This window comes from Apis laboriosa, unplaced genomic scaffold (genome assembly GCF_014066325.1).
Source record: "Apis laboriosa isolate Shangri-la unplaced genomic scaffold, ASM1406632v1 scaffold112_cov148, whole genome shotgun sequence".
Classification (NCBI taxonomy): Eukaryota; Metazoa; Arthropoda; class Insecta; order Hymenoptera; family Apidae; genus Apis; species Apis laboriosa.
In genome coordinates this window covers 1,391,228-1,409,218 of record NW_025220865.1, presented here as the reverse complement: position 1 = coordinate 1,409,218, position 17,991 = coordinate 1,391,228, and the positions used below count along the sequence as shown (strand labels likewise).

The window sequence follows — 17,991 nt, the reverse complement described above, 5'->3', positions numbered from 1 at the left end:
AATTTTTAACTAGTTTTTCAATAGGTTATAATGCCCAACTCTACAGACTCTTTTCCCCACTCCTTGTAGAGGAGAGTGAAGTGGAACTAGCAGTCTATATTATATGTATATGTTATATACTCAATTGTGCGAGGCATTTATTAAAAAAGTAACCAGACTTAAAATTTCAAAAGTCATTCGAATCAATCCTTATCCACAAATTATTCGATACTTTAACTAAACAATAAACTATTGAAATAATTTTATTCTCAACTTCGAACGTTACAATTTTGCTCATCTCTCGTGGACAAAGCACTATAGGGAGAATATACAAGTACGTCCAAGCCTGTCACTATACTATACATCCGAAAACGATCTTTTATACGCATGTCTGCTGCGTATTCCCATCTTCCTTCACTCGTCTACATTATATGTTACATGCGCAGAGTTGAGCATTAATTTGTTGAAAGAGTAAACAGAATTGAAATTTCGAAACTTTAATAATTTTATTATTTAAAATATATTCGAATCGATCCTCTCTTTTATACTTATCCACATGAACAAATTATTGAAGTAATTTTATTCTCAATTTCGAACGTTATAATTTTGTCCATCTCTCGCAGGCAAAGCACAATAGAAAGAATATACAAGTACGTTCAAGCCTGCCACTATACTATACATCCGAAAACGATCTTTTATACGCATACTGCTGCGTATTTCCATCTTTCTTCGCTTGTCTACATTATCGTATATGTTACATGCGCAGAGTTGAATATTATTTTGTTGAAAAAGAAATTTCGAAAATTATTTTAATAATTTTATTATTTAAAATATATCGATCCTCTTTTTTATACTTATCCACATGAACAAATTATTGAAGTAATTTTATTCTCAGCTTCGTTACAATTTTGCCCATCTCTCACGGACAAAGATAGAGAAGAGGATTACTACATTAAACATCCGAAAACGATCTTTTACACGCACGTCTGCCGCGTATCGTCACCTTCCTCCGCTCGCAAATTCTTCAACCAATCCTCCTTAATCATATCCGCCCCCTTCTCGGCAATCATCATGGTCGGTGCATTGGTATTCCCGCTAATGATACTCGGCATGATCGACGCGTCGATCACTCGTAAACCCTTGACTCCGTGCACCTTCAATCTCGAGTCGACGACGGTTCTCGAGTCGTCGGCCGGCCCCATCCTGGCCGTTCCACACGCGTGGAACAGGGAGGCGGACACGTGCCTGATGCTGCATTCCCAATACTCCTCGCTATCGGGCTCCGTGTGCCGACATCCGGGAATATCGAGGTGGTGCAACCGCATGCCGTGCTTCTTCAGGGTCTCGGTGTTCAACAGCGCCTTGACCACGTCCACGGATTTCAACAACGTCTCCAGATCGCCCTTCTCGGCGAAGTAATTCGCGTAAATCTTGACGGGATCGGCGGGATCGATGCTGCGCAATCTCACCGCTCCTCTGCTCCTCGGTTTCAACAGTATAGGGCAAACTATGACCAGGCTCGTCTTCGTGATCACGCGTGACATGTCCGTAACCAGGTCGTCCATCATATCGAAGCTGTTCATCACGGTGGTTAATATGTTCCTGTCGAAACGATAAACCGGCGCTACGATGAATTGAACGTCCGGATACTTGGACGAAGGATCGGTCACGTTGACGAAGCCTAGGAGATCGATCGGTAGATCGCTCAACAGGCCGGTTTTGTGGATCAAGTATTGGTAGGCCGAGTCGTAGATCGCGTCCACGGGCGGGGGTGAGGTGACGGATTCGTTGACGAACAAGAGATACGTGCCCAGCCATATGGCGTGATCCTGAAGATTAGTCCCGACGGGTAGATCGTGGACAGGCGGTATCCCCATCTCCTCCAAGTGTTCCTTGGGCCCGATCCCCGAGAGCATCAGTATCTGGGGACTGGCCACGCTCCCCGCCGACAGGATCACTTCCTTGGCCGCCCTCACGTCGATCCTACGATCGTTCTTCAACGTGATTCTCACTCCGCTCGCCCGTCCATCCTCCTCGAACAGCACCCTGTCCACTCGGCTCGACTTCATCACGTACAGATTCTTCCTGTGCTTGACGGGGGAGAGGAAAGCTTTGGCGGCGTTCAGACGCCGCCCGTCGTCGAGGGTGCCCATGGCCCTGCCGAATCCCACGAAACGGTCCCCGTTCAACGGTTCCAGGATCTCGTATCCCAACTCGCGCGCCGCCTCCAGTATCACGTTCTGTATATCCGTTGCCGTGTAATTATAATTCCTGATCCTCATCGGTCCGTCCGTGCCGCAGTAATCGGCACCGAATCGGGCCACGTGGTCCGGCGAACAGCTCAACGATTTTCGAAAGTATGGGAGAACTTGCTCGTAATTCCATCCCTCGTTCCCCTCGCTCGCCCAACTGTCGTAGTCCATCTTGTTCCCGAACACGTGCAACATGGCGTTGATCACCGAGCTTCCACCCAGGGCCTTACCCTTCGACCATTTGCATCGTTTGTCCTTGATACTCATACAGGCACCCTCTTGGTACTCGGTCTTTTTAGAAATTTGAAATAAATTAATATTATAATTTATTATATTTTTTTTAATTTATTATTTATTATTAATTTATTATTATTAATTTATATTAATTTATTATTATAATTTATTATTATTATTTATTATTATAATAATTAATATTATTATAATAATTATTATTATAATTTTTTTTTTATTCAAATAATACGAATAAGAATTTTATCATCGAGGCGTCGAATGAATTTATAATTTAAATTACAATTGGTTTTTTTAGAAATTTGAAATAAATTAATATTATTATAATTTTTTTTTATTCAATAATAATATTCGATCGAGAATTTTATCATCGAGGCATCGAATGAATTTATAATTTAAATTACAATCGGTTTTTTTAGAAATTTGAAATAAATTAATATTATTATAATTTTTTTTTTTATTCAATAATAATATTCGATCGATTTTAATTTTATCATCGAGACATCGATTTTAATTTTATCATCGATTTTAATTTTATCATCGAGGCATCGAATGAATTTATAATTTAAATTACAATCGGATCTCTTGTTCCTTTTAGAAATTTGAAATAAATTAATATTATTATAATTTTTTTTTTTTTATTCAATAATACGAATAAGAATTTTATCATCGAGGCGTCGAACGAAGTTACAATTTGAATTACAATCGGATCTCTTGGTACTCGGTTTTTTTGGAAATTTGAAGTAAATTAATATTATTATAATTTTTTTTATTCAATAATAGGAATAAAAAAAGTTTGATCGAGAATTTTATGTTAGAGATCAAAAAAAAAAGTAATTTAAGAAATTTTAAGCGATCTGACGAACAATTCTTTATAAATGTATTATATATTAATATATGTTTAATAATATATTACCGTGTAACGATAATCCTGGGATGTGTTAATGGCGCTGAAAGCAAGAGCGGGTACTTCGGTTTCGGGTAAAGGGTCCTCTCCCCTTTCGACCAACAGCACGTCCCAATCCTTCACTTCCGTCAATCTGTGCGCCAAAACGGATCCTGCCGTTCCACCCCCGACTATCACGAAATCGAATTCCTTGTTCGAATTTAAAATCTCTTCCGTACGATCGATGGGGTATTGGCGTGGATTGTTTAAGTCGTAATAGGAGGCCATTATGGTTTGCAGCAACAGAGTGAAAATGGAGGCTTGATGGGGGGACGATGTCATCCCTGGCGCCATACACGAGTCCATGTTCCTTCTTCTGAATTTGTTGACCGATTTCTTTGCACGAAGTAAAAATTTAATACAATAAAATTACACTTTTATATTTTTACATCTCATCGAAATTTGATAATTTCGAAGAAATTGATTTTAAATATCTCGATCGATATTTATATTATTCTTCGAGATATACGAAGTTTCTTCACTGTGTTCTTATTTTATTATTTAAATTTGAATAAATATGAAAAATTTAATTTTTAAATTTTATTTATTATTATTAGTTCTTTCGAAACAAGATTATTTTATCAGCCAAATATGTAACAGAACGAGAAATATAAACTACTTGTTCATTGATTAAAAACGTAATTGAAAATGAAATTCAATTAAATACATTTATTTCCCCATGTTCCACAAGCTCCACAGATTTATATAGACTGGCGAGCTGATTATTCATGCGTTGTCATAATATTTGAAAGTCAGTAGTTTTAGTTTCTCACGTTGGATGGCGCGGTTGACCTATTTTTATTATTTTTCTCCATAGAGAAATCTGAATGATTTTTTTCAATGTATATGTATATATATTTAATTTTATTTATAAATACGAAAAATTAAAATCGATCGACGAAAATTTATATTAAATAAAATTCCAAAAGTTCTATACGTTTTTTTTTCTATCACGTTATAATAACAAATTTGATAAATACTTGTAAAAAAAATTGATACGTTTCACTCACATGCTTAGATACAAGTATTCCTTGAGTACGTTGCAATTTCCTTACCTCGAATAAGAACTTTGCTTTCCAATTCTTTTGCTGATAAAGTTCAGTTTACATTTGAATACAATAATGTATCACTATTTTATATATACTATATATATACGTACAACTTCTCTCTTTCATGGATGCATTCTTTTCTACAGAAAAATTACGAAAAATTATCGTATTCCAAATATAGTGCGTTCGAGAAAAAACAATTGAAAGGTTTTTTAATTTTTTATTTGTCGTGGAAAATAATATAATCGTTAATAAAGGATAAATAATTAATTCATCTATTGTATATTATAATCTTGCCTAATAAATCTTATCGATAAAACTCGTTTATCGATCGAATGACTCGTGGAAATTTAAATTTAATTTAAAAACTATTCGAAGAAAAAAAAAATACTTTTTGAAAAATAAATATATACTAAGGAAGAAAGGAGAAAAATTCTTCGTAATTTATTTATTTATTTTATTTTCTCTAATGTATATTCAAGGTATCCATGATAATGAAAGATACCTTGAGTTGTCGATTACGAATAATTATCAATTTGTGTAAAAAAAAAAAAAAAAAAGAAATGGAGAATTGTTAAAAGAGATAAATTTAACGTATAGACTAATGTAATGCTATATGGATTAATATTATTCAATATCTGATATTATTTACATTGACCGGATTTCTCCTCGTAAAAGTGAGAAATAATATTTAATTACATTATATTTAATTACATTATATTTGTAGACGGAAAAAACCGCAAGATGTGAAAAGATCGTATCATATATTAACGCGTATTTTTAATATTTTATTGAATCCATATTTACTTCCTAGACGTGCAATTGGATATCTCGTACGTGTTTACCTTTATAAATCTATTCTCTTTGACTGGATGCAATAAAATTATCATTAAAATAATATAAAAAGATATGTGTAAAGTATTTAAAGAAAAAAAAAAAAAGAAAACGTTGAACAGCTTTACAGATATAAATATTATAAATAGAAACGTTTCATCATCGTCATCAATGAGATTTTATTTTAATCCTTTCCGTGATTTGTGAAAATGTATGATAAAACACTAAACTTCATTCACTTCAATCACAAAGATAACAAATATTTCTGATATCGAAGGGAGAAAAAAAATATATTCGTTATGAAATGGCAGATTGAACGATGATAACAGGCTCAACAAGTGCAATATGTGCGGAAATAAAAATAATTAGGAATGATTTATCGTGTTTGAAGAAACAATTTTTATTAAAACAATGCGACGACTCCTCCAATTCGTCGATGGAGTTATATATCGAACGTTGTTTATCACGAAGTAAATTTAAAAAAAAATTCTGTTTCAAACGATCGAGAGCAATTCATATGCTAACGAAAGTTTATCTTTCTTCGAGATCATAAAGTTTAAAAATTCAGAGAAACACGTTCTAACAATTATATGATAATATAGGCCAAGATGTCATTCTTACTCTGAATAATTCAAAGTCTAAAGAAACGTTTTGCTTTTTATCAAACGCTCGTTCATGAATCACCTAAAGAAAATTCCTAAAATTTTGAAAATAGAATGATCGAAGTTGAGAAAATATCGAAAAAAAAAATATATACAACTCTAAATATTTTTTTGATATCACTCTCTATCTGTCCCTATAATATCTATCTCTTCTTTTCTTCGTGCCAATGTATCTCGAAATAATTGGATTAAAAGAAATATGGAATTACAAACGAATATATTACAAAATTCATTTGGCATTCGAAAAACTATTAGGAACAATTTTATCCGTAGATAAGATAAATCTTCGTTTTACAAACGTACTTAAAATTTAGAATTTTATTCCAAAATTAATATTGCAGACCTCGTTGATAACATAAATTTAAATCTACAACAAACATCGTGGTGTTAACCAGATAGAAAATACCCACAATTCATTAATCTAATTCTCCTTGCTTGAATTTCGAAATAACGCGAAATTTGTATGATCAGCAGCGCCTCTACACTGCATATCATAATTCCCTAGAAAGTTATATCTTGGACCACGTGTGCGTGATCATGTCTGCGGCTTTCTCCGCGACCATCAAGATGGCGGCGACAGGATTGCCATTTGGCACGAGAGGAAACACGGACGCGTCCGCGACTCTGAGATTCGATACGCCGCGCACGCGAAGTTCCGGATCCACGACGGCTGTTGGATCGTCGTACGCCCCCATTTTGCACGTGCCCGATTGGTGATTCTCGGGCCCGGTCGCCGCTCTCACGTAACACTCCCAATACGCGTCGCTGCCGAAGTGATAACTGTGAAAAAAGGAAAAAAAAAATTACAACGTGTCGATGGAAATTAGAGAGGTTAATCGCTTACTCCGTGCATAGTGGATGGACGACAGTGTCGAGTTTGAAGTCCCATTGCTTGAGTGCCTGAGTGTCGACGAGTTGTATGGACTTCTTGATACCCTCGACCAACACCTTCAAGTCCTTCGTGTCGACGAAATAATTAGGATACATGAGAGGCGGGTCCAACGGGTCGCTCGAGCGTAGTTTCAAGTAGCCTTTGCTTGCCGCCGTGAGTGCCGTGGGCCTGACTACGATCTGTCTCCTTTCCGGGCACAGGCCAAGCGCCCCGTTCAAACACTCGAACTCGAGTCCCGTCCTCGGACACCTGGGCGCGAATCCGTCGAAGAACACCTGGATATCGGGGATACCCGTGACCGCGTAACTGCTCTCGAAGAAGGCCGTGACCTGGGTCAATCCGGTGCTCGTCATGGGCCCGGTCCTGGTCTCCAGATACTCGTTCACGCTGTTCATAGTCATCGCCTCGTAAGCCGTGTCCTTGATGCTGAATTGGACGGCGATCGACACGTGGTTGTGAAGGTTCTTCCCCACGGGCAGATCCTTGACCACGTGCATGCCCAATTTGGTCAATTGATCCTTGGGCCCTATCCCAGAATTCAACAGGATGTGAGCCGACCCGATCGTCCCCCCCGTCAGGATCACCTCCTTGTTCGCCTTCACGATTCTCTTGTACCCGTCTTTGTCCACCAGTTCCACGCCGTACGCCTTCCCCTGCCAGTCCATCAGCACCTTGGTCACGTGGGCGTTTATCAACACTCTCAGGTTCTGCCTACCGTGGACCGGCCTAAGGTAATTCCTCGTCGCCGTCCCTCGTACACCGTTGTCGGTCGTCATCGGGGCGATCATGAAACCCGTTTGCGTGAACTCCTTCAAATTCGACGTTCTGTAACCGAGCTCGGACGCAGCTTTCAGAATCTCGTCGGCGAACGCCGGTTTGTCGGGATAGAATTGGATTTTCATGGGGCCGGGGACGGGTACCGTTCTCGGCTTGTCGGATAATATCGATTGATTGATCGGGTCCTCGGCACGCTCGAAATAGTGCGTCACCTCGTCGTACGACCAACCGGTGGCGCCACCACGCGCCCAACTGTTGTACACTTCTGGATGTCCCCTACTGTACATCATGCCGTACATGCCAGCCGTGCCTGACATCATTTTTCCACGTGGCCACGAGCACACTCCGTCGTGTTCTAATTGAGAAACGAGTAAAGATTTATTTATAAAATTTATATCGAATAGCTATTGAATAAATAATTGATTTTATTCGAGTAGCTATTATCGTTGCGTTTATTCGTAAGTTTAACTGTTAAATTTTGCCCATCACAGCTAGAAGTAAATTATATGATATGTAAGAGAATGGCTGTTTGACATAGAATCGAAGAGTTAATAATTTATCGCAAATAATTGTAATGTGAGAATCGACTGTATATATAATAGCTACGAATAAAATTTAAGCGTATTAATTAAGCAATTGCTTGAAGTAACTTTATTCAAAATTTTCAACTGTTTTACTTTTTCGTATAATCTCGACCATCCACTACAATTATTATTACGTTTCGAGCAATAAATTATCTCTAACGAGGATCGCTCGTCTGGTCGAATAATTAATTCGAGTCACGCTCGTTGTCAACGATCTATTTTTCTAATGCAATTATTTCACCTAAACAGGCCGTGGGGTGGGGTTCGGTGGGCTCGGTTTTGAATCTCCAATCCAACGTCGAGTTGACCGCGTGAACGGCGAGTCCAGGAATCGAAGTCATCGAGGGCTCTTCCGGCCCGGCTTCGATCAGCACAACGTTCCACCATGGATTGTCGCTTAATCTCCTGGCAATTACGGGCCCGGCCACCCCTGCTCCAACCACGATAAAATCGAACCTATGTTCTCGCGATGCATCGGAGAATTAATTAGAATTTAAATTACATATATGTGTGTCTTATATTAATTTGATGGAAAAAATAATTTGGAAATAAATTTATTTAATGAGAGTGAGATTTATATAGAAGGGGGGGGGGGGAGAAAAAAAAAATTTTTACCATTCGTTGGGCACCTCCTCGCTGCCAAGCCTGTTGCAAGGATTAGCGATATCGCAAGTAGAGGCGATAACTTTCTCGACCAAGCTCATAAAAGATGTCTTCACTCCGCACGTTGATGCCATGTACGACGTGTCTTTGAAGGAGTTGCACGAGCAACATGATGTTCCGTTGTTGTTGTTGTCCAACTGGCTGATGTGAAACTGTTTAACGAGATATAATATAATAAATTATTTCTTGTGTGAACGTTTTGACATTTAATTTTGTATTAGTTTTGGAATATAAAATTAGAGTTGGAGAAGATTGGACGAAGAAATGAATTTGTTATTGAGTTCACGTTACGTTGGGATACCAAATAATAGGCTGCCTCTTAGTTTATTATCTCGTGAGTTATTTTTTTCGTAACGATTGAGAATTAAACTCATTCTATCTGAATTACAACAACACGATGATGCAAGTTCAAAGATTAATTTATTTCTTTAAAGAAAAAATAATTATATAAATGTGTATATAAATTCCTGCTTCAAATTGTAATCAACTTTAATCTCTGGATAATAATCATTTTAATGAAGTTAAAACGAATGAAATTTAATTGTTACGATATAATATATACGATTGTTAAACTAATTAACATAAACTTAAATGGGTTAATTAAAATCAAATTGGTGTGAATAAATAAAAGTTTCTCACACGAATGTTACATATTCTTTAAAAAAAAAAAAGGGGGGAAAAAATTACAAGCACTATCATTTTTTTACCAGTTTTACCAATTTTTTCTTAAAAAAATCTGAAAAAATTAAAAAAGAATTCAAATTAAAAGGAATGAAATTAAAATCAATGTGAAGAAATAATACATATTCATTAAAAGAAAAAGGAAAAAATTATAAGCAGTACCATTTTTTACCAATTTTGCCAATTTTTTTCTTAAAGAAATCTGAAAAAATTAAAAAAAAATTCAAACGAAAAGAAATGAAAATCAATGTGAATAAATAATACATATTCGTTAAAAGAAAAAGGGAAAAATTATAAACAATACCATTTTTTACCAACTTTACCAATTTTTTCTCAAAGAAATCTGAAAAAATTAAAAAAAAAATTGAAAAGAAATTAAAATCAATGTGAATAAATAAGTTTCTTATAACATTATTATAACATATTCGTCAAAAGGGAAAATTACAAGCAGTACCATTTTTTACCAATTTTACCAATTTTTTCTTAAAGAAATCTGAAAAAATTAAAAAAAAATTCAAACGAAAGGAAATGAAATTAAAATCAATGTGAATAAATAATACATATTCGTTAAAAAAAAAAAAGAGAAAAATTAGTACCATTTTTTACCAATTTTACCAATTTTTTCTCAAAGAAAATTTCGAACAATTCAACACACATCAAACGGAAACTCCTATCATTGGAGCGTGGCAATTTTTACGCAATTTATTTTACGTAATTTATCGCCATCAACAAATTGGAATTTTTTCCGCATGGATAATAAACATCTCGATCGATCGATCGATTTTATTTACCTGAAACGGTAGTCGAAACGTGAACGCCAATCGCACCAGGAACGAGAGCAGGATGTAGAATCTCATTTTGCTCGATTAAGGATCACTTGCGAACATATACCAGATCGATTAAGCAAATAAAATTTTCTTTTTTCTTTTTTTAATGAAAGTTAGGATTCGATGTAATTCGAAAACTTGGATTGCGCGATCAACTATAATAAATGCAAACATAGTCGCAACGCGTTTAAAGCCAAAAGTTTTTCCTAATTTTCCAAACGATAACTCGCAATTTGTGAAATCTCGAAATTTTAAATCGATGATATAGAAAATTTTTAGAAAAATTTTGTTCTTTCGACGACATTCAATGATATTGTATACACACATATAAATATTGTCAAGCGACGTTGCACCTATTTTTTGAATAAATTAGATTACAGTCCTTCCTTGATAATAGATAACACGCGTTTAGATGAATCACAGAGTTGGTTTTGCGCTCTACAATTCGTGATGCTTTATGCGTGAAAGTCTTGTCAGTCTTGAAGAGAGCAATTAACCCTGTCTTGGATCGTGCAAAATCGTTGGAAACAGACTTTCGAAAGTGCGGGGAATTTGCTTTTGTAAGAGAGGAATGATATATGGGATTTGAAAGTGAATTTTTTTTTTTTTTTTTTTTTTATTTCGTTTAACGTTTCTCGGATGATTGTTTCGAACAAAATGATCGTTTCCCACAATTTGTTCATTCCTTCTCAAATTGTTAATCGAATAATTATGTATTTAACTTTTATAATTCGAAAATTTAATTTTTTAATCTCGACACTTATAATTGTATTGTAGGATTCGTAATGATTGGAAGGAAATCACGCGTTTTTATTTTTAATTTCCATGATACGAAATATTTTTTTTTTTTCTTTTTTAATTACGTATTACGTTATATCAGAATTGGAAAATTAATGAAAAAATTTGTTTTTTAAGAGAATCGTCGTTTTGAAGAAAATATTCCTTTTGATTTATTCTATCGATACAAACTCATAATTTTATATATATATATATATATATCCATTCAGTTTTCCTTTCACTACGATGTTCAACAATCTCATTCAATCTTCGAATTAAAATTAAATCCACGTGCACGTCATCGTTTTATTTATTATTACAAATATATTTCTATCTATTAGTTACATAAATTCAATAATCGTCCAAAAAAAGAAAGAAAAAACCAAAGCTATCTCGTAGAATTAAAAAACTAAATCCAAATAACTTCTTTCTCCCGAAGAGAATCAAAACAAAAAATTGTAAATTATTGACCCACTAAAATTTCAGATCAATCTAAAAAAATTTGACAATTTCCTATAAAAAAAAAGAAAAAATTTCAAATTCTCTCGAAAATAAAACTCCCAAAAAATCTACTACTCTCTATCGATCAAAAAACTCGAATGATTCGTTATTCTAATCTCGAATATTTAATTCCTTCTCCCTAAAAGAAAAGCACAAAAAAGATACAAAGAAGAAAATTTTTAACAATTCGAATGATTCGTTATTCTAATCTCTTCTTCCTAAAAGAGAAGCACAAAAAAAATACAAATGAGAAGAAAAAAATTTTTAACAATTCGAATAATTCGTTATTATAATCTCTTCTTCCTAAAAGAGAAGCACAAAAAAAATACAAACGAAAAGAAAACAATTTTTAACAATGATTCTCCCTAAAAGAGAAGCACAAAAAAAATACAAATGAAAAGAAAAAATTTTTAACAATCCGAATGATTCTAATCTCTTCTCCCTAAAAGAGAAGCACAAAAAAAATACGAAAACGAGAAGAAAAAAATTTTTAACAATCCGAATGATTCGTTATTCTAATCTTTTCTCCCTAAAAGAGAAGTAAAAAAAATATAAACGAGAAGAAAAAAATTTTTAACAATCCGAATGACTCGTTATTCTAATCTCTTCTCCCTAAAAGAGAAGCACAAAAAAAAAAAATACAAACGAGAAGAGAAAAATTTTTAACGAAATCCGAAACGACAAATTCGTTTTTTTAACAACCAACCTGAAGAAGAAGAGTCGTGCTCGATCGAGAGAGAGAGAGGAGGTGGCGCGGCCTGTTAAGTGGCTGGTCGTGGATGCAGAGAGTATCGAAAGACATTTGGGCAAGCCACAACACACAGTGTGGCCGGCGAGTGGCGCTCCACTATGGATGATCCTCATTTCGATGGTCGCACAAAGGGGGACTCGCCCGAGATGAGTCGAGGCTGCGCCACGTGAAAGCTCGATCCATTCATCCATCCATCCATCCATCCATCCATCCACACGATTTTTCCACGCGTTGCGGCGGGAGCCGCGTCCACGGCCGCACTAGACGGCCGCTAATTAACGAGCTCTTGGCCTCCTCGAACCCGGCCCGGGAAGGGAGGCTCGCTCTCTTCCGGAGAAAGAAGGAGTTGACGTCATGGAGAACACACAAAGAAGAATTTCAGAGGAGGAGGGATTGTTTTTTTTATTCCACGTTTCGATCTTTCGATGAAAATTGGAGGGGAATCCCCGTTTTTTGAAAAACGAAAGGAAAAGAGAGTGAAAAAGCGAGCGGCGAGTCGTGGGCGGATTTATCTGTTGTCCCTGAGGTCAGTGGACACACAAAGGCGTGGGAGGATGCTCGAGATTAATTCGATCGAAGATAAGAGAACGTTTCTCTTCGATTTGGAGGAGGGGAGGGGATTAAAAATTTTTTTGAAATCAATTATATGACACATGTAATAAATAAATTTTGGAGATTGGCGAGGAGATATTGTTGGGGTTATTGAGTTAGATGGAAGAAGAATTAGGGGAATTATATTCGCGTTCGATTTAGCACGCTTTGAGGATCTGGTTTTCTGGTTGAAAAGGCGAAAGAGGACGAAACGCCGTTATATTATGCGCAGTTGGTGGGGCCTTTCTTTCGAAGAGCTCGAATGAGTCACGTGTTTGTATCCTTTCGAAAATATTAACTTTTCGATGATTCGGTCGAATATGTTCGTTTCTTATTCTTATTCTTATTCTTGTTCGCGAAATTCGCGAAGAAAATGATAGAAGAAAATACGAGCGAGGGGAAAAGTATAAACTTGATAAAGTGTATTCTTGATAAGTTTTTTCTTCTTTAAAAAAAAAAAAATTTATAATTAACAATCTTGTTTCGATAATAATAACCTTGGACGAAATCTTACCTTGAAAGAAAATTAGAAAAAAAGTTTCACTTCTCTATATTCCCGAAGAAACGAAACTGAAGTTTTATTTCTCCCGTCGTTTATATGCGGTTTCATGAATTGGTTGATAAAAATTTGATAATGATATCGATTTTTTTTCCTTTTTTTTTTTTTTTTTTTTTTTTTTTTTTTTTTTTTTTTTTTTTTTTCGAATCGTTACAAAACAATTAGAGATTAAAGGGACCACTTGTGTAGAAATCGATGATATCAATTACGTGTCAAACGTCGTGCAAGATCGTATAGATAAGTAAATGGTTTTACAGTCAAATGTACGTACATCACCTTCTCTCTTTATCATTTCTCCTCTCCGTTGTTCAATCGTTTGTTTCTTCAAAAAAAATTTTTTTTCACGTTCAACTAAAAAGTTCATAGATCTCGGATTTCAAATATAAAATAATAATTTCTTTTTATTATTATTATTATTATTATTACTATTATTGTTAAAATATTCCACTTTATCGAAGATTAAAAAAAATTTAAAATTAAAAAAAAAAACCTCGTTCAAAATGGAGAGAACACGTTTCGTTTATTTAAATCTTTTCCTCCCGTTTTTTTTATTATTTTAAGACAAGTATTACAAGTATTTTTCTTACGTTCAACTTTTTTTCCTTCGCACACGTGCTCCACGTGTACGCCATATGCCATATGCTATTTAATCGTGGGAGATAAACTGTACATTTTCACACGTATCCTTGTATATCTCTTGATTAAAAATCTACGATTCATTCTGAACATTCTATATCTGTTTCTGCTTCTTTTTTCTTTCTTTCTTTCTTTCTTTCTTTCTTTTTTTTTCTTTTTTTTTTTCTTATCAATACGAGAATCCTTGCACGTATTATTTATTTTTACGATTTATCAATAGAGAAAGTTTTATTAAGTTTTATGAATCTTATCGTTGTGAATATATATATATATACTCCTGTGACGATTGAGATATTAATAATAAGAATTGAGATATTAATAAGAATTATTATCTAAGGGAAAATCCGAGATCGAAGAATTTTTCTTTTCCTTCCTCCACGCGCGATAAATTATTTTATTCTTGGCTCGATCGATAAATCAGAATTTCCGATAAATCGGAATTTCATTGCGGATTTTTTGCGGAAAAATATTTTTTTTTTTTTTCGCTTCGAACGCTGGAAGAGAAAGCGAGACAATTTCATTCGAAATAAGGGCGATTCTTTTTTCGTTTCGAGATATATAATTAACGGATGATTGAATTTGTGCGTAAATAAAACAAACGTAAAAATGATATTTATTACGACGTGTAATATATTCCACGAGATATTGTTAATTGTGTATCGTACAATTGATAGAATATTGCCAATTCATTAAACGATTACCTGTTCGAGTACCTTTATCGTTATCTCGAGCTGAATAAAGTTATTAATAAAATAGAAGGAAAAAATTTAAATGCCACTTCACAAATCCAATCTTTAAAATTAATCTTTTTTTTTTTTTTTTTACTCGAATTTTCCAATAATCCAGAAAGCAGAAATATTTTTTAAAGAGATATTCTTTGAAACGATCAAATAAATTTTTATCCATTATTTAATTATTCGAAATTCTTACCGAGTTCCCCCAGTTTCACCGTGCCCCGATCCCCCTCATTTTTTCTTAATCCTCTCCTCGATCACCCCCTTGTTTCAATTTTTCCACCGATCACATGTTTTCACTTCCGCCTTTCCAATCCGCCCGATACGTTTCGGATTATTTTCTGTGGCAGCGAGTTCCGTGCATCCAGAGAATGCGAATAAAAAAATCTATCTTCTCAAATATCTCCTCTGGTTATAAACTTTTCCAAACTTTTGCTTCCAGAAATTATTATCCTCTTCTATGGTTGGGATTTTGAAAAAGAATTCGTTTTATCTTCAAGATCTCTTGATCCACCACTTTACGCTATTTTCAATATTCTAATTCTTCGCGTCAGAGTGTTAATTATGGTTCGAGATTTAATAAAACAAAAGAGTGGAGAAAAAGTATAATAATATAATTTATAAATTCGATCGAATTTATAAATTAATTGCAGGTTTGAGAAAGGATCGAGGGAGGCATACGTCACATCGTTCGAAAATGATTATTAAATAAAATACAAAAGAACGTAATGATATATTAGAATATACACGTTCACTTTTCAAATTATTATTAATCCAAACATAATCCGAATTTCGATTTCCGTGATAATAAAAAAAGAAATGTATATACACGTATATCCTGTCCCGTTGAAATAAGATTCAATCAGCTGTCGTGGTTACATCGAGACACCGATATTTCGAGATTTCAAAATTCGCGCCGAAACGGAAGAGCAACGAACTGAATCGTGGCTAAAAATTACTAATCGAAAAATTTGAAATCGAGTATGAAGAAAGAGAACAACTCGCAAAACTTCCTCGTTCGGAATCGAACACTCGAATCACTGAATCGAGAGGTTTCACTCTCGCCCGATTCTGTTCTGTCGAAAGTGGGACCTTAATTGAACGGGCTCACCGTTGGAAAATTGTTTTCACGGAGCACACGGAGGAAAGTTGAATCCGTTGCGCTTGTGAAACGTAATGTAGTAGGGACCATAATGGTTATGGAGGTTTCAACAGGTGGAAGAATCGGAACTAGGTGAAGTGAATTTTATTTCTAGCCACTGTGAACGGAGAGAATTTGCTGATTTTGTTGCCTCGTTTCTTTTTTTTTTTTTTTTTTTTTTTTTTTTTTTTTTTTTGGTTTGATTCGTATCTGATCGAAATTCATTTTAAGGGGAAATTTATAAAATTATAAATGGATTAAAATTTATATTGAGATAATGGATAAGACGAGAGTATATATATTATCCTTTAGATTAATTGGAATAGGGATATCTTTTATTATATGAATAATCTTTTATTGAATTTCGTACAATTTCTCCTTGCTTGTTGAAATAATCGTTGCAATAGTTGCATTCTCTCGTTACGTTCTATTATTATCAATATCGTCTCTCTGAAATTTTAATTAAACGAAGATAATTTTAATTAAAAAATTACCCATCGATATTGTATATTATGGATTTTAATTTCCTTCAATTTTTTTTTTTCAAAAAAATTCACTAAAGCTTGTGCAAATTTTTCGAAATGTGATTAAATATATTCACAATAAAATTTCAAAAACTTTCGTTGATCAATTCCTTCTTCGAAATCGTGTCCTAGGGAATTTCGATTTATCAAATTCCTCAACGTATCATTGACGATATGATCATCTTCTTTCATTTCGAATAAGAAATGTGTTACGATTTCGAATTTGATGTGATTCATCTCTCTCGATTTATTTCCTAATTTTTCATGGTTCCATTATTTTATTTTAAGCAAATTCCCTATTAGCGGTTAACAAAGGCTTATCTTCCATCTCGCTTTCTCGCATGAAGGAATACCTAAAAATCGTGGAGGCTCGAAAAATTGCAACAGATCAGGACTCTACTCCTTTTTCTTTTTACGCAATTACCATTTACATTTTTTTTTTTTTTTCATTTCAAAGAAGAAGAGAAAAATTGTCTATCTTTTTCGATGTCTTCTTTTTCTTCTTTTTCTTCCTCTTCTTTTTTTTTTTTTCGCGTTAATTATAACCTGCAAAAAGTTCAAGAAATAGAATAATGCATTATCATGGGAATTATCATTTGAATTGTCGGTGATTGATGTAAGAATTTAATTTATCTTGCCAATCGACTAATTATTAAAACTGGTATAATGATATTATAATGAAATTCTGATCGTGAAACAAATGAATAGGAAGTAAAATAGTTGCAAGTCAGTTAAACGTGCTCGATGGTTGTTAATAAATTTAGTCGAGAAATACACGTGTATGTAAATGAACTATATATATGTATATATATTATTTAAAAAAAAAAAAAATCGGTGATTTCGTTCCTTTCTTCCTACTTTCTTTCCTTTCACTAACCATCTGTATGTGTAATATGTAATATGTAACTATTATCGGAAGAACAATGATACAGGTGCAAAACGATTTTGTTTTCAATTGGAAACGAATTTTTTATTTAATTAATAAACGATAACGTTAATAATTAGAATTATCATCATTATTTACAATATTAATATTATTCTTTAAACTTATGCTAATAAATTCCTCGATTTTATACGACGATCAATCTTAAAATTTTTCGCCAACAATCAAATCCAAAATTGTCACTCTTTCGAAAGATCCTAGGGAATTTCGATTTATCAAGTCTCTTAACAATCATAATATCATTGACGATAGAATCACAAAATTTGCTCCTCTGTTCATAATGAAATTTCAAAAGTTTTCGATCAATTCCTTCTTCGAAATATCCTAGGGAATTTCGATTTATCAAATCCCTGGACAATCGTGATATTATTGACGATAGAATCAAAAAATTTGCCCCTCTACTCGCAATGAAATTTCAAAAATTTTCGATCAAGGTTGA

General features: G+C 34.2%; 3 protein-coding genes across 6 annotated transcripts in view; 1 reads left to right on the top strand and 2 right to left on the bottom strand.

Annotated features, from left to right (window-relative positions):
- Positions 1-17,991, top strand: part of LOC122714982 (flotillin-2) — a 98,022-nt gene that overhangs the window by 61,963 nt on the left and 18,068 nt on the right. The gene's annotated exons all lie outside the window — the stretch shown is intronic.
- Positions 461-4,074, bottom strand: LOC122714945 (glucose dehydrogenase [FAD, quinone]-like). Its single transcript, XM_043936756.1, has 2 exons — positions 3,397-4,074; positions 461-2,522 (listed from the first exon to the last, which is right to left on the bottom strand). Exons 1-2 carry the CDS (start codon positions 3,730-3,732, stop codon positions 954-956), a joined length of 1,905 nt encoding a protein of 634 aa, XP_043792691.1. The 5' UTR covers positions 3,733-4,074; the 3' UTR covers positions 461-953.
- On the bottom strand, positions 5,685-13,574 carry LOC122714921 (glucose dehydrogenase [FAD, quinone]-like). 2 transcript variants are annotated; one of them, XM_043936720.1, is made up of 6 exons: positions 13,530-13,574; positions 10,360-10,445; positions 8,840-9,039; positions 8,466-8,680; positions 6,816-7,995; positions 5,685-6,751 (listed from the first exon to the last, which is right to left on the bottom strand). In XM_043936720.1, exons 2-6 carry the CDS (start codon positions 10,423-10,425, stop codon positions 6,481-6,483), a joined length of 1,932 nt encoding a protein of 643 aa, XP_043792655.1. In that variant the 5' UTR covers positions 10,426-10,445; positions 13,530-13,574; the 3' UTR covers positions 5,685-6,480. The 2 variants fall into 2 exon arrangements, with proteins under 2 accessions (XP_043792655.1, XP_043792646.1); XM_043936711.1 differs by lacking the exon at positions 13,530-13,574 and adding an exon at positions 12,379-12,658 and having other exon boundaries at positions 10,360-10,444.

Excerpts from the sequence above, each read along its gene's own strand:
- LOC122714945 (XM_043936756.1), bottom strand. The coding sequence starts at position 3,732 with ATGGACTCGTGTATGGCGCCAGGGATGACATCGTCCCCCCATCAAGCC. Across the intron at positions 2,523-3,396 it reads CCCAGGATTATCGTTACACG|ACCGAGTACCAAGAGGGTGC; the intron begins GTAATATATTAT and ends ATTTCTAAAAAG.
- LOC122714921 (XM_043936720.1), bottom strand. The coding sequence starts at position 10,425 with ATGAGATTCTACATCCTGCTCTCGTTCCTGGTGCGATTGGCGTTCACG. Across the intron at positions 8,681-8,839 it reads GAGGAGGTGCCCAACGAATG|GTTCGATTTTATCGTGGTTG; the intron begins GTAAAAATTTTT and ends GCGAGAACATAG. Across the intron at positions 6,752-6,815 it reads GTCCATCCACTATGCACGGA|TTATCACTTCGGCAGCGACG; the intron begins GTAAGCGATTAA and ends CTTTTTTCACAG.